The sequence below is a fragment of the Lepus europaeus genome, chromosome 13 (genome assembly GCF_033115175.1).
Source record: "Lepus europaeus isolate LE1 chromosome 13, mLepTim1.pri, whole genome shotgun sequence".
Classification (NCBI taxonomy): Eukaryota; Metazoa; Chordata; class Mammalia; order Lagomorpha; family Leporidae; genus Lepus; species Lepus europaeus.
Window position 1 is genome coordinate 57,763,814 of NC_084839.1, and position 15,988 is coordinate 57,779,801.

The window sequence follows — 15,988 nt, forward strand, 5'->3', positions numbered from 1 at the left end:
TCATGCGTCCAAGGCTGAAGTCTTGGTACATATCTTTAATGAGCTTATGTTAATCCAAATATTACAAAAGACTATTCTTTAAAAGGGAATTATTTATTTATTTGAAAGCCAGAGAGAGGGAGAGAGAGAGATCTTCCATCTGCTGTTTTATTTTCCAAATGGCCACAATGGCTGGAGCTGGGCCTCTCCAAAGCCAGAAGCCAGGAGCTTCCTCCAGGTCTCCCATGAGGGTACAGGGACCCATGCACTTGGGCCCTCCTCTGCTATTTTCCCAGGCCATTAGCAGAGAGCTGGGTAGGAAGTAGAGTAGCTGGCACTTGAACAAATGCCCATGCGGGATGCCAGTGTTGAAGTTGGGGCTTTACCCACTATGCCACAATGTCGGCCCCTATTAGACTTTTACAATTAAACCGTTGGGGGCTGGCGCTGTAGCGTAGTGGGTAAAACCACTGCCTATAGTGCCTACATCCCATATGGGCACCGGTTCAAGTCCTAGCTGCTCCATTTCTCATCCAACTCTGCTAATGGCCTGGGAAAGCAGAAGATGGCTCAGGTTCTTGGGCCCCTGCTACTCATGTGGGAGACCGGATGAAGCTCCTGGCTCAGACCTGGCCCACCCTTGGCCATTGAGGCCACTTAGAAAGTAAATCAACGGATAGAAGATTCCTCTCTCTCTGTGTTTTTCTCTCACATGCTCAGTAACTCTGACTTTCGAATAAATAAATAAATCTTAAGGAAAAAAAACTTTAATATTCATCATTTAAAATGGCCCAGACTAAACTTTTTTTTTTTTTTTTTTTTTTTTTTGACAGGCAGAGTGGACAGTGAGAGAGAGACAGAGAGAAAGGTCTTCCTTTTGCCGTTGGTTCACCCTCCAATGGCCGCCGCGGTAGCGCGTTGCGGCCGGCGCACCGCGCTGTTCCGATGGCAGGAGCCAGGTGCTTATCCTGGTCTCCCCTGGGGTGCAGAGCCCAAACACTTGGGCCATCCTCCACTGCACTCCCTGGCCACAGCAGAGAGCTGGCCTGGAAGAGGGGCAACCGGGACAGGATCGGTGCCCCGACCGGGATTAGAACCTGGTGTGCCGGCGCCGCAAGGCGGAGGATTAGCCTGTTGAGCCACGGCGCCGGCCCAGACTAAACATTTTGATATGTATGCCCACAGGTCGATGAGTGGTGAGTCAGAGAGAAAACAACCAAACGGCTGCCACTAGGCCCTCAAAGCAAGAGGTTATCTCATAAGCTGGTAAACTGTTAAATATTTTACATAAATCCCACCTCTGTATCTCATTAAGAATACAAAAGAATAGTTGAGAAACTACTGTGAAATAATTCTGTCTCCCACTTTTAAGTATATACTGTATTTTATAGTCCACAAATAACACTGAGTACACACTCACCTCGAAGAGACACTGGGAACATCTTCCCTGATGATCACTGGCTTAACATCCTTTAGATTTAATTTATTGTGGTACAGTTTCTCTAATTTTGCCATAGTTTCCATGTGGGCAGCCTTCAGCTCATCTAGTTTCCTGAAATACTCTTCATTGGAGTGGTAAACATCAGAAAAGTTGACAAAGTCCTCATAGCTCATACCACCATCCACCCCAGAGAAGTTGGTGTTAAAATCAACCTGTGGGAGAAAACACTCGTGATATAATGTTTGTGTGTGAAAGACAAATTCAGTTGACACTGATCCAAATTCTGCTCCCATGTTGTTGTTGTTGTTAAGATCTATTTCTTTATTTGAAATCAGAGTTACAGAGAGAGGGAGAGACAGAGAGAGAAAGAAATCTTCCATCTACTGGTATACTCCCCAGATGGCTGAAACCAGGAGCCTGGAACTCCATCCAGGTCTCCAACATGGGTGGCAGAGACCCAGCTACTTGGGCCATCTTCTGCTGCTTTCCCAGGTGCATTAGCAGGCAGCTGTATCATAAGTGGAGTACCTGGGACTCGAACCATTGATCACATGGGATGCCAGTGTTGCAAGTGTCAGCTTAACACACTACTACAATGCTGGCCCCCAAACACTGCTTCTTAAAGGGTCCAACTAGTTAGGTTATCAGTTACTTTTGGGATATGTAAATTTCCCCTTAGTGATATTTTAAGAACAAGAGACAGTGAGACTGAACTGCCAGGAAATAAATATTACTTCATCCATTTTATAGAGAATGGTTAGATTCCCTGATCAATCCAAAAAAAAGGTATTTACTCCATTATGTTCATTTAATCATAGGATAGAACCAAACCACCCTTCACAAAGAGCTTCTTAAGGAGCCTCCTTCTGGGCTACAAGTTTCAAGTGAGATGACAAGAGAACACAGGTCCACTTGCTGTAAACCAAGCCACCACAGCTCAGTGCCTTCCCCGGAGCCGGGCTCCTGCCATGTGGCTTAAAGGGTGCACCCGTGGAGAAGGCAAGGGAATGGGGCAGACATAGTTCTCAGTGGTGTATCGAGAAGCCAGCAGTGGGGTGAGACTTCAGACCAGAGTGAGGGGTCATGGGGATGGATGTACAGGAGGGATTTTCACCAAGCCACTCCAGCAGGCATGACAAGGACTGGAGAGTGAGAACAGACAAGGGCAACACATGGTTGTACTTAATATACAAGTCATGCCTGGAAGGGTCTGCCTGGAACCTTTCCCTCACTCCTTTCCATGCTTTTAACTGAAGCAACTAAGGAGATAAAACACCATTTTCTCCATGGATATAAAAATTGTTAACATGTTCTCAGTTGAGAAACAGTTGAAATTATTTATGATACTATGCTTAAAAGGCTGCCAACCCTGGCTTTAAATTTAGCCTACTGCCTGGAACAGACTCAAAATGAAAAAAGCCTATTTGCTAAAGAGAATTATGGATCCTTAGGGCTGGTGCTGTGGCGTAATGGATAAAACTGCCACCTGCGATGCTGGCATCCCATTTGGGCACTGGTTTGAGTCCCAGCTGCTCCACTTCTGATCCAGCTCTCTGCTTGTTGCCTGGGAAAGCAGTGGAAGATGGCCTAAGTGCTTGGGCCCCTGCAACTACATGGGAAAGAAGAAGCTCTTGGCTCTTAACTTTGGCCTGCTTCAGCCCTGGCCATTGCAGCCACTTGTGGAGTGAACCAACAGATGGAAGATCTTTCTCCCTCTCTCTGTAACTCTGACTTTCAAAAAAAATAAATAAATCTTTTTTTAAAAAAGAAAATAGACAAGAATAGAAAATAAATCTGTTTAGCTTTTCCAAACAATAAAATGCAAGATTCAATTATAAATAATGGTTATAGGAATGGTATGTTTTTAATGGGCAAAAATAGTATAAAGAAGCTTGGGGTATACCACTTAGGGTAACAAAGAAAACAAATGAAAGAAAGCAAGTTTTTCACATTAGAACAGATATGTAGAAACTTGCTACCAATAAACCTATGGATCAGAGAACTCCTTTATGTATGCCAAAACAACAGAATTCTCTGCTATCTTCTTATTTATTTATTTTTAATTTGAGGCAGAGAGACAAAACGAGGGAATGTGAATGCTCTATCTGCTGCTTCCCCCCACACTCTGAAATGGGACATGGGCACAGGCATCCTAACCACTACACCAGAAGCCTACCACTCTGCAATCTTCTGATGTTTCTTTTTCTTTCTTTCTTTCTTTCTTTCTTTTTTTTTAATTTATTTGAAAGGCAGAGTTACAGAGAGGTAGAGACAGAGAGAAAAAGAAGTATCTTCTATCCGCTGGTTCACTCCCCAAAAAGCTGCAAAGGCAAGGGCTGGGCCAGACCAAACTGAAGTCAGGAGCCAGGAGCTTCTTCCAGGTCTCCCATGTGGGTGTGGGGCCCAAACACTTGGGCCATCTTCTGCTGCTTTCCTGGGCACATTAGCAGGGAGCTGGATGGGAAGAGGAGCAGCCAGGACTTGAACTGGCTTCCTCTGCTAAGCCACAGTGCCACAGCACCAGCCCTACTACTTCTGATGTTTCTATATGTGCTCATTATCATTACCTCCTTTACTGTGGGATGAGTACTGAAAAGGAGTAATCAGAAGTATAGAGGAAAGCCAGGGAGATGAGGTACAATGTATGGTGAAGAAGGCAGTGTCTGAGTAGGGAACTAGGAAATGTGTCAGATGCTGCCTTCTAATGCCCTACTTTGTTCTCATTAGTTCTCCACCCCCATTACTCTGCACTTTCATAATACAATTAATTCTTAATTAAACTGTATTTTATATTTTCTTATTAGCATGTTGTCACATTAATCCCTAAGAGAAAAAGGGCCTGTATTCTGTGCCTGGAAGAGGGTTTGGCACATAGAACCTTACTGAAGTGTTTGTGAATGAAATGCACCAAGCAAATGAGGAATTTAAAGCATAAATTGCATTTAATGAACACAGCAATCACTAATGACCTTGGGAAGAGCAATTTGAGAGGAATAGTGGGAATAAAAATAAGACTCAATAAACTGAATAATAATGGAGGAAAGGAAATAGGGTGGATGCTAACATTAAAGATCTTTTTTTGAAGAATTTAAATTGATAAAGAGACTAGTGTTGTGGCAGTGTGTTAAGCTGCTACCATGTGAATGCCAGTTCAAGTCCAGGCTTCTTCATTTCTGATTCAGCTTCCTCTTAATGCATTTGGGAAAGCAGCTGAAGATGACCCAAGGACTTGGGCCCCTCCTGTGGGAGACCTGGATGAAGCTCCTGACTCCAGCCCAGCCCAGCCCAGCCCAGCCCCAGCCACTGCAACTGTTTGGGGAGTGAGCCAACAGATGAAAGATCTCTGTCTTTCCCTCTCTCTTTTTAACTCTGCCTTTCAAATAAACAAATATACCTTTTTAAAAACAAACTGATAAACTGACATGAAAAAAAAAATACCCCCCCCCAATATTATATCATCTTATCCCTTAATGATAAAAAAGAAAAAAATGCTAGAGAGGATGTGGGAAAAGAAAACCCACATACACTATGGGTGAAAACACAAATAAGTACAGGTGTTATGGAGAACACTATGGTCATTCCTCACAAAAGATAAAAATTGATCTAACATATGACATAGTTATCTTATTGCTGGCTGTGTATCAGAAAAGAATGAAATCAGCATATGAAAGAGAGAACAATTCTCCCATAGTAACTCCATCAAACACAATTCATAGCAGCCATGATTTTGAACCAATCTAGCTGTCCATCAATGAAAAAAGTGGATAAATAAATAAAATCTTTAAAAAAAAAGTGTCAAGGAACATCATATAGACATACACACAAAAATAAAATATTGTTATATGCAAAGTGTATCAAAAGAGATTACTAAATTAATTGAAAGAAGCCAGACACAGAAACACAAATGTGGCATGTTCCTTATCATCTATGGAAGTGAAAAAAATGTTATCTGAACATAGAATTGTGATTATTAGAGGCTGAGAAGAGTTAGAGGCTAGGGATAGAGGGGGATTGGATAACAGGTCCCCAAATACAGTGAGACACAAGTAACTTCTGTTGTTCAATAATACAGATTGATGACTACATCGCACCATATTAGGTAAGTGTGAAGACCTGGAGGAGAGGATTGGGGCTGGCACTGTGGCATAGCAGGGTAGAAGCTGCTGCTTGCAGTGCCTGAATTCCATATGGACACTGGTTCAAGTTCCGGCTGCTCCACCTCCAGCCCAGCTCCCTGCTAATGCACCTGAGAAAGCAGCAAAGCATGGCCCAAGTGCTTGGGCTCCTGCACCCAAGTGGGAGCCGTGGAAGAAGCTCCTGGCTCCTGGCTTTCGATCAGCCCAGCTCTCACTGGTGAATCATCAGATGGAGGCTCTCTCTCAGGATGAGTACTTTGTTAATCTCCTGGTTCATTGAGTATTTGGGGAGCTAGTGTGTAGCCTACTGGTTAAGACATCCATGGGGCCGGCACTGTGGTGTAGCGGGTAGAGCCGCCACCTGCAGTGCCGGCAGCCCATGTGGCACCTGTCTCGCTGCTCTACTTACAATCCAACTCTCTGCTATGGCATGGGAAAGCAGAAGATGGCTCAAGTCTTTGGGCCCCTGCCCGCATGGGAGACCCAGAGGAAGCTCCTGGCTTTGGATTGGCACAGCTCTGGCTGTTGTAGCCATCTGGGGAGTGAACCATTGGATGGAAGACCTATCTCATTCTCTCTCCCTCTGCCTCTCTGTAACTCTGACTTTTAAATAAATAAATAGATAAATAAATCTTAAAAAAAAAAAAAAAAAAGACATCCTCATCCCATATCAAAGTGCCTGGGTTCAAGTCTCAGCTCTGTACCTAACTCCAGGATCCTGATAATGTGCACTCTGGGAGGCAGCAAATGATAGGCCAAGCAAGTAACTGGGCCCCTGCCACCCACCTAGGAGACCTGGGTGCAAGTTGGGCCCCTGCCACCCACCTAGAAGACCTGGGTGGATGGAGTTCCTGGCTCCTGACTTCAGTCTGGCCCAGCCCAGGCTGTTGAAGGCATTTGGTGAGTGAATCAGCTGATATAAGATCTCTTTCTGTCACTCTGCCTTTCAAATACATAAATTAATAAAACTTATGACAATAACAGGAAAGGTATTCCAAAGAACTGTTTTTAGACAAAAACATCCATGTGCTTTCACTCTCCCCCCTCCTTTTTTTTTTTTTTTTTTTTTTTGAGAGGAATAGAAAGAGAGAGAGAGAAATCTTCCATCTGCTGGTTCACTTCCCAAATGGCTGCCACAGTATGGGTTAGGCCAGGAGCTCAATCTGGGTCTCCTACTTGGGTGGCAGAGACTCAACTGTTTGAACCCTCACCTTCTGCCACCCCGGGTACACATCAGCAGGAAGGTGGAATCACAGTCAGGACTCAGACCGAGGCACTGTGATATAGGCTATGGGTACCCCAAGTGATACTTTCACTGTGAGGCCAAACACCAGGACCGCATCATTCTCTTAAAATGATTTTTGAAAGAAGATCTTACAGTAATAATTTTACATAAAAAGGATCAAATTTATTTGGACTTGAAAGAACTGTTTGAAAGAGACACAGAGGGGTGAGTAGCTTCAGAACACACTGGCAGGTCCGGGAAATTTGACTTATGTACTGACTTCTGCACAACATCCACTCCACTATCAGCACAACACTGCTAACACTTGCTTGAACTTTTCAGATCAACTGATCTCACAGTGTTTTACCTAAAATACAAGAATGGCTAACAAGTGGCTTCCAATTCTAATTTCCTCTTTGATTGTTTCCACTAAGAAAACACTTAGTCCATCAAATAATTTAAGCATGAGCATTATTTGCCCAGGAGCCTTAAATAGTACTCTTTCCCTTTAATTGTTTGGGTTTTTTTGGAACACTGCAAATGCAGCCACAAGATTAGAGGATAATCTTCCACAGACTGGCTTGACCCATTTGGATAACGAATCCTCATAGTACCTGCTGCGTCACCAGTGATAAGCCCCCATAAGGAATGATTTGTGGTGTAGTGTGCTTAGTTTCACTGGCAATTCAGCAACTTTTATTTAAAAAGTTATTTTTCATTGGGAAGGATTTTTAAGAAATGAGGCAGACCCACATGGACTAATGGGTAAACTCCCGCAAAATGAAAGGAGAATAAAGTTAGTTGAAGAACTATCTATACACATTGCATAATATGCTACCAAATATTAAAGTACTATACTCACAGGAGACAGAAAAACGCCCTGATGAATGGCATACATATCAATTTCAAAATAGTTGCTGCCTCTGGGGAAAACTGGGTATCCTGATTTTCTTTCTGGAGGGAAAGGTGTTAAGATAGCCTAAGCCTCATACATCCATAACATCTGATATCTTAAAAGGACAAGATTTTCATGTATTACTGCCATAGTTGAAATGTGACTTTTATAAAAGAAAAAGAGGGGGCTGGCCCTATGGCTTAGCAGGTAAAATCGCCACCTGCAGCACCAGTATCCCATAAGGATGCCAGTTCAAGCCCCAGCTGCTCCACTTCTAATCCAGCTCTCTGCTAATGCACCTAGGAAAGCAGCAGAAGACAGACCAAGTGCTTGGGCCCCTGCACCCATATGGGAGAACTCGGAAGCAGCTCTGTGTGGTCATCTGGGGAATGAACCAGAGGATGGAAGATCTCTCTCTGTCTCTGTCTCTCTCTCTCTCTGTGACTTTGACTTTCAAATGAATAAATAAATCTTTAAAAAGAAAAGAATAGTTTGTTAATCTTTTTAGTAAAGTAACAATGCCTAGCAGACCCTTAAGCAGCCTGGCTCTCCTGTTTTCCTTCTGGAAAATGGCACTGCACCCCAACAATGCCACTTACCTTTCTCTGCTTCTCTGCCTGCTCCTTTCCCCACTCAACTGCTCACTGATAACCATGAATTTGATTTCTTTAAGAAAACAGAAATCAAGCAGGTGTTTTGGTGCAGTGGGTTAATCTGCTGCCTGCAGTGCTGGGATTCCATTTGGGCACCGGTTCGAGTCCTGGCTGCTCCACTTCAGATGCAGCTCCCTGCTAGTTTCCTGGGAAAGCAGAGGAAGATGGCCCAAGTGCTTGGGCTCTTACACTCACATAGGAGACCCACAGGGGGCTCCTGGCTCCTGGTTTCACAGCCATTTGGGGAATGAACCAGCAGGTGGAAGAGCTCTCTCTCTGCCTCTCCCTGCGACTCTGCCTTTCAAATCTTAAAAAAAAAAAAAAAAAAGAAAAGAAAAGAAATAAAGAAAACAAAAGCCATCAGAGGGAAGTTCCTCAGCTTTCCCTCTAGAAGACTACCCTTCTTCCCTCCTGTCTCAGGGAAGAAGCCTCGCATCTCCCAGCAGCATTCCCCACTTTCCCCTGCCTGCCATTAAAGACAACGACTGTGGGGCCTCTGCACTCTGGTGATACTCCTCCTACCATTCTCTTTGCCCTTTCTTTCTCTACCTGCCTTTCAAATAAATAAATCTTTTTTAAAAAATGTAAAGAGGAACACATTATACCTCTTAAAAGCCATCCATGACCTCCCTCTGTACCTACATTAAATCCCAAACTCCAGGCCGGTGCCGCAGCTCACTAGGCTAATCCTCCGCCTTGTGGCGCCGGCACACCAGGTTCTAGTCCCGGTCGGGGCACCGATCCTGTCCCGGTTGCCCCTCTTCCAGTCCAGCTCTCTGCTGTGGCCAGGGAGTGCAGTGGAGGGTGGCCCAAGTCCTTGGGCCCTGCACCCCATAGGAGACCAGGATAGGCACCTGGCTCCTGCCATCAGATCAGCGTGGTGCGCCGACCGCAGCGTGCCAGCCGCAGCAGCCATTGGAGGGTGAACCAACGGCAAAAGGAAGACCTTTCTCTCTCTCTCTCTCTCACTGTCCACTCTGCCTGTAAAAAAAATAAAAATAAAAATAAATAAAAAAAATTATTAAAAAAAAAAATCCCAAACTCCTTACTTTGGTCCACAACGCCCTGACTGATCAGGCCCCACTCACCTCTCCAACCCAATCTCCTTCCACTCTCCTCTCTCTACCTTCCCCAGCCCTGCTGGCTTTCTTTCAGAACCTTACCCACACAAACTTTGTCTTCCTACTTTAGGACCTCTGCATATGCTGTTCTCTCTGCCTGGAATGCTATTCCCACTCCCACTCTTCAAATGGCTGCTCCTTCTCACCCATTAGGCATTAGTGTAAACGTTAACAACTCATCTAAGTGGGCTCCTTCCTATTTCTTTTTATAAGCATAAACATTTCCAATCTTACAACCATTTCACAATCATATTTTATTGTCTAATTTCCCCACCAGACTTAAAGCTGGTGGGGATCTGAGCTGTTTCACTACCTATTGAAGTCAATGACTAGCACTTAACAAATACTCGGTATTTTCTAAAGTTGCTCCATTAGGAAATTTTGTAAAATTTTAACCATGAAATACAAAATATTGCTTTGCCTATGTCATCATTACCCACATAACAGGACCTATAAAGTGATATCTCCAAGACTAGATTCAAGCACCATACCTAAGTGCCCAACAAGGGCAAAGAATCACGTAAGGGTATATGTATACAGGAGGGGGTTATGGTGCATGGAAGTGATGGGGTAGACTGGTTTGGCAAAACCAAAGGACTAAAAGAAGCTTATTGTGATAGTTCTGGTGGGTATGGTATCTGCACTTACATTTTATATTTGACAAAACTGAAACAAATTAACCCTTAAAATTTAAGATAGAGACTCTAACTAATCTGAAGGCAAGCCAACCAATCTAAAGGCAAATATCTGACTCCTACACTCTCTTCCCTGCCTTTTCAGCACTTTTTCCTCCAGACCCAGAACCTTCTGCCCTGTGGGACTTTCTGTGTCAGCTTATCAAGGTTTACTTCTGGTATCTGTCAGGTAGGATGGCCTCAGAACAGTGTCAAACTCATAAGACTTAGTTTTCTTTTTTGGGTAGGTCCCCATCCTTTTGAAACTAGCTCATTGTACAAACTAATCTCTCCTGAGGTAGTATTAGTTTGCAGTACACATTTTAGCTTAACAGGAACTCTGGAAGTGTAATTACCACTACAGATAAATGACTGACTCCCCTACCACAGCAGCCAAATCACACTGTCATCTTAGGGCAAGTTGTTCAAATGGAAGTCCCATGGGCAGTTGTTTTAATTTGGGGTGGGTGCTTGGCACAGTGGTTAAGATACTGCTTGCATCCCGTATCAGAGTGCCTAGGTTCAAGTCCTGACTCCGCTTCCAATTCTAGCTCCCTGCTAATACATGACCTGAGAGGCAGCAGGTGATGGTTCTGATAGTACTTATGTACCTGCTATCCACGTGAGAGATCCAAATGGAGTTCCCAATTACCAGTATCAACCTGGCCCAGTCCTATCCACTGCAGGCTTTTGGGGGACCAGCATACGGAGGATCCCTCTTTGTCTCTGTCTCTAGCTCTCTGCCTTTTAAATAAATTGAAAAAATTAAATAACTATTATTTATATAAATTGTGCTTTTAATAAAACATACATTATCTTATTTGGATCTTATATTAGCTAGGTCAGCTGGGAAAGAGAGACAATTATAGTTTTTGTTCAGAGAAAGAAACAGATTTTAAGGAAGTTATGTGCTAACATCACCTAGCAAATGGCAGAGAATGGACTCTACTTCAGGATTCCAAATTCTTTTCCTCCATTCAAAGATTTTTCCTCCATCACTGTGCCTCCTTTGTTGCCCACTGAAAATTGTGTGAGGGGTGGGGTGGGGGGAGCTTTATTACAGCAAAGCTGGTTCTAGGATGCTGCCCCTGGTTCATGTTCAGGGTCTCAAGCTGCCTTACTTAGGGATAACCATGAGTTGTTACCCTATTGGTGAGATATTGGGCAGACAAAATGCTGCTACAGAATTTTTCATTAATAACTTTAGAGTAAAGATAACAATTCCAAAACATGCAGTGATTTCTACTAGACCCAGGCCATGACGGTTAGCTTACGAGACGCTTTGCACAAATCAAAGAACGCTGAACCTGGTGGACTTGCGAGCAAGACACATGTGGCTCTGAAAACCCATCAATGAGTAGGCTGCTTCCTCCCACCCTGAGGAGTCATCTGGAAAGCACTGGAATCTCAGTAATTTCTTCTCTGGCTATTTATCTGTGTGTCTGATCTACCCACCATCTTGATGTTTTAAACACCCGTCAGGTAACACTAAAGTACACTCGATAGCACAGCTGATGCACCTGTTTCTTCAGGGATTACCCACCAAGGGATAGGTTAATTTTCCTCGTCAAGTAAACAAACAAACAAACAAACAAAAAACAACGAGAATACTGGCTGTTCATTCCCAACAGATACTTAAAGAGTAGGGAATAAAATTCTGTACTTTGCACTGCCTAGAAATGGAGTGACATGAATGCCCTCCAAGAAATTTTTACAGTAATCTCCTCGGTGAAAATTAAAAGGCCTTCCCACGCCTCCGTGTCGAGCATTTTCCGTGGGGGCAGAAAGAGGTGGGCCGGGAGGATCTGCACGCGGCCCCGCGTCTCCCAGCCGGAAACCAGCCTGGCGGGGACCGGACCAGCCCTCAGCCCGCGCCCAGCCCCCTGCCCTGTCGTGCCCCCGCTGTACCGCCACTCGCTCAGGCCGCACAACTTTGTAGTCTTCTTCGTCCTCCGAGGCCGCCGCCGCCGCCGCCGCCGCCGCCGCCAGGGAAGTGAAGGGGTCTTCGCGTTCGTACTGGGCGACCCGCGCTCCGGTGCTGGGATTTACCGGGAGTTGGAGACTGGCGGCCGCCAGCCTGGCCTCTCGGTGTGAGGCGGCCATCACCCGCCTCCGAGGCCGGAGCGCCAGCGCTGGCCCGGGGCGGGTAAGCTGGCGCGGGCCCGGAGACCCGGCGGCTCCACGCTCACAGCCGGCGGTTACTAGGGGCGCGGTAACTAGGGACGCTACAGGGGCCGCGAGGGATCAAAAGACTGAAAAGCTTCTCGGGCTGCCTGCGACCCGAGTCCGTCACTCAACTGGAGAATGGGAGTCAGAACTAAATCTGTTTGCTGGATTAGAAGATTGCAGACGGAAAACGGCACCTCTTCCCCTCCGGTCACCTAAACGCAGACTTCTGACACTATCGTAACACACCCGTTTTGTGAAGAAAAGAGCGCATTTTTATTAACTGGAATACCAGGTTGGGAGGGGAGGATGGCGGAGGAGAGCAGCATCTTATTGTGAAGCGACCTCAGAAGAATGTCAAGATTTGTATCCCAATACCAAACATGGCTGCCCCAGAGCAAGAGAAGGGGAAGGATTGACCCGAGCAGGAATCAGCCAATCAGAAGGAGGCTGCTAGTTGACTCTCGCGCGATTTTTTTGACCTGACCAATAAAAAGCCCAGAGTTGGGTGGCGCCTGGCCCGCCCACCAGTGACGATACCCGTACAGAACGTGACGCTCGCTTTGGAGTCGCAGGCCTGTGAGTGGCGGGGACTGAGGGCGCGAGTGTCGGACCGCGCCGTAGACACACCCTCCTTCCACCTCACTCCCGCCACCTTCCCACTCGGCACTGGGGCGGCTCCAGTGCTCCTTCCCTCCAGCGCGTGGCTGCAAGAGGCCGAGTGTGTCACATGCTGCCTCCGCCCTTCCTTGGTGAGACCGAGGTGCCGCCCCTTTCCTCGCCCTATCATTTGGCTTCCTTCCGCCCCTGGCCAAGTCTGCACTATTTCCCCTGTTATGTTAAGGGCCTTTGTCACTCAAAAGTGTGGTTCCGCTTTCTGGCGAGTTCTAAGAAACACCAGGAGGAGCTGTCACACAAAGCAACTTATCTGGGGCCTTCTCCGTGGCGCACTGTTAATCCTCCGCCTGCGGCCAGGGGCGCCGGTTCTAGTCCCAGTTGCCCCTCTTCCAGGCCAGCTCTCTGCTGTGGCCCGGGAAGGCAGTGGAGGATGGCCCAAGTGCGTGGGTCCCTGCAGCCGCATGGGAGACCCGGAAGAGGCTCCTGGCTTCGGATCGGCGCACCTCCGGCCATTGCGGCCATTTGGGGGGTGAACCAACAGATGGAAGACCTTTCTGTCTCTACCTCTCAAATAAATAAAATCTTAAAACAAAGTAACTTATCTGCAGCAAATGAGGAAACCACGAAGAATCATTTCCAAAGCCTGACTCCACAGCAGGTAACTTATTTAGGGGGAAATGAATATTTAAGAGGGGAAGTTTTTATTTACTTTTTAAAAGTTTTTTAAAAATTTATTTGAAAGCCAAAGTTACACAGAGAGGAAGACAGAGACAGATCTTCGTCTGCAGGTTCAATGGCTCAAATGGCCACACTGGCCAGGGCTGCACCACGCCTAAGCCAGCAATCTGGAATGCCATCCCCGTCTCCCAGGTTGTTGTTTTTTAGGATTCATTTATTTATTTGAAAGGCAGTTAGAGGAGGAGAGAGATTGATCTTCCATCTGCTAGTTTACACCCCAAATGGCCACAACCGCCAAGGTAAGAACAAAACCAGGAGCCTCTTCTAGGTCTCCCACGGAGGCCATCTGCTTTCCCAGGTTCATTAGCAGGGAGCTGGAGGGCAAGTGGAGCAGCTGGGACACTAATCCCCATATGGGGTGCTAGCGCCACGGGCAGAGACTTAACCTATGTCACAGTGCCGCCCGTTGTCTTGATACAGGTATATGCAGACAGCTAGAGCTGGCTAACTGGCAATCAAGCTCCCATGTAATTCTGTCTGGTCCTACTTATCAGTCAAAATGCCCCGCTTCCCAGGATGCATCTGCTTCATCCAGGACTAAAGGAGGAGTTCTGTGAAACTGGATACTGAGCTCTCTGTGGAGCTTGTAGATGGCTTCATGACTGGAGACACCACCCTCAATCTCACAAGAGACTTACATAGTGAAGGAATTCTCTCTACTCCACTGTAGACCACAACTGAGGGGCTGCCTGGTGCTGTTTGCCCTCCCCCACCCCTTCTCCTTTCAGGCAATCTTCTGGCCCACTGCTCACTGTTGATAGGTATTTCTGTGTGCTGTGTGGAGCAACTTATGCTCATGAGTGTGCCTTCTTTACCTTTTAAATACTTACCACTGCACACCTTTTATGTGTCAACACTTAGAATGTGTACAAGAACCTGGATGAAATTAACACTTTGCCACATCATTTGTGCCCGATTACCACCAAAGCAGCCTCCCTAGAGGACATCCATACCTCTTGAGAAACTCAGGTTATCTCCTTCAACAGATCCTCTAAGGCGTGGCATAGGGGGTTAAGCTACTGTTTGTGAGGCTGGCATCCCATACTGGAGTGCCTATTTTAATCTCTGTAGCTCTGCTTACTATTCAGCTCTCTGCTAATGTGCCTGGGATAATGGCCCAAGTGCTTGCACTCCCTTCCACCCACATGTAAGACTGGGTTCCTAGCTCCTGACTTCATTTTGGCCCAGCCTTGGCTGTTGTGGCCATTTGGTGAGTGAACCAGTGGACAGATCTTCTCTCTCCCTTCCTCCCTGTTCTCTCTTGTCACTCTGCCTTACAAATAAATACATAAATGTTTTTTAAAAAATCCTGCCAATGCTGTGGTAAAACAGGTAAAACCACCGCCTGCAGTGCTGACATCTCATATGGGTTCCAGTCCATGCCCTGGTTGCTTCACTTCCAATCCAGCTCTCTGCTATGGCCTGAGAAAGTAGTGGAGGATGGCCCAAGTGCTTGGGTCCCTGCACGTGTGTGGGAGACCAGCTGGTTGGCCCAGCTCTGGTGGTTCTGGACATCTGGGAAATGAACCAGTGTTCACTCTGCCTCTGTTTCGCTGTAACTCTGCCTTTCAAATAAACAAAGAAATCACTAAAACACGCAGTTTCCACAAGCAAAATTTCACCATTCCCCAACACCCCAGCAGCCAGTCACACAAGAAAAAGTCTTGTTTCTGCCTCTCTGGGGAAAACTTCACATAGTGACAAAAATAAAAAGCTGAAACAGTCCTCTGCACCATCACCCAAATGCAAGTTACCTCAATCAAAAGCAGGTAGTAAGTGACACACTGGCATCACCAGTTTGTATGTGGCAGAAACAAATGGCCAACATACATTGTGGTGCAGGTTAAGCTGCCACTTGCCAACACCAGCCACCCCTATCAAGAGTGCTGGTTTAAGTCCCAGTTGCTCCACTTCCAATCTAGCTCCCTGGGAATACTCATGGGAAGGCAGCAGAGAACAACTGGGCCCTTGCTATCCTATGGAAAACCAGCCATCTGCAGAGAGCAGATAATGGAAGATCTTTCTCTGACACTCTACCTTTCAGATATTAAGTCTTAAAAAAAGCAAATGACAAACCTAGCTTGCTCCTGTTCTTAAGTGATGACGATGGGAAATGACTGAAGGATCCTATGTGAAATCCTATGGCAGGATTTCCCACAGTGCCTCTCCATCACCAAGAAACTACCAGAAAGGGAGGCCAGCACATGGGAGACCCAGAAGGAGCTCCAAACTCCTGGCTTTCAATCAGCCCAACTCTGGCCATTGTGGCCATTTGAGGAGTGAACCAGTGGATGGAAGATCTCTCTCCCTGACTCTTTCAAATGACACTGTAGTTACTGCAT

The 15,988-nt window shown here is 46.0% G+C and overlaps 1 protein-coding gene across 1 annotated transcript in view; it reads right to left on the reverse strand.

The window, feature by feature from the left end:
- The window catches only part of FAM161A (FAM161 centrosomal protein A), a 29,072-nt gene extending 16,797 nt beyond the window's left edge, over positions 1–12,275 (reverse strand). The window contains 2 exon segments of the mRNA XM_062209509.1: positions 1,400–1,632; positions 12,033–12,275. Coding sequence (XP_062065493.1) covers positions 1,400–1,632; positions 12,033–12,227 — 428 coding nt within the window. The 5' untranslated portion in view covers positions 12,228–12,275.
- Positions 12,276–15,988: the final 3,713 nt, after the last annotated feature.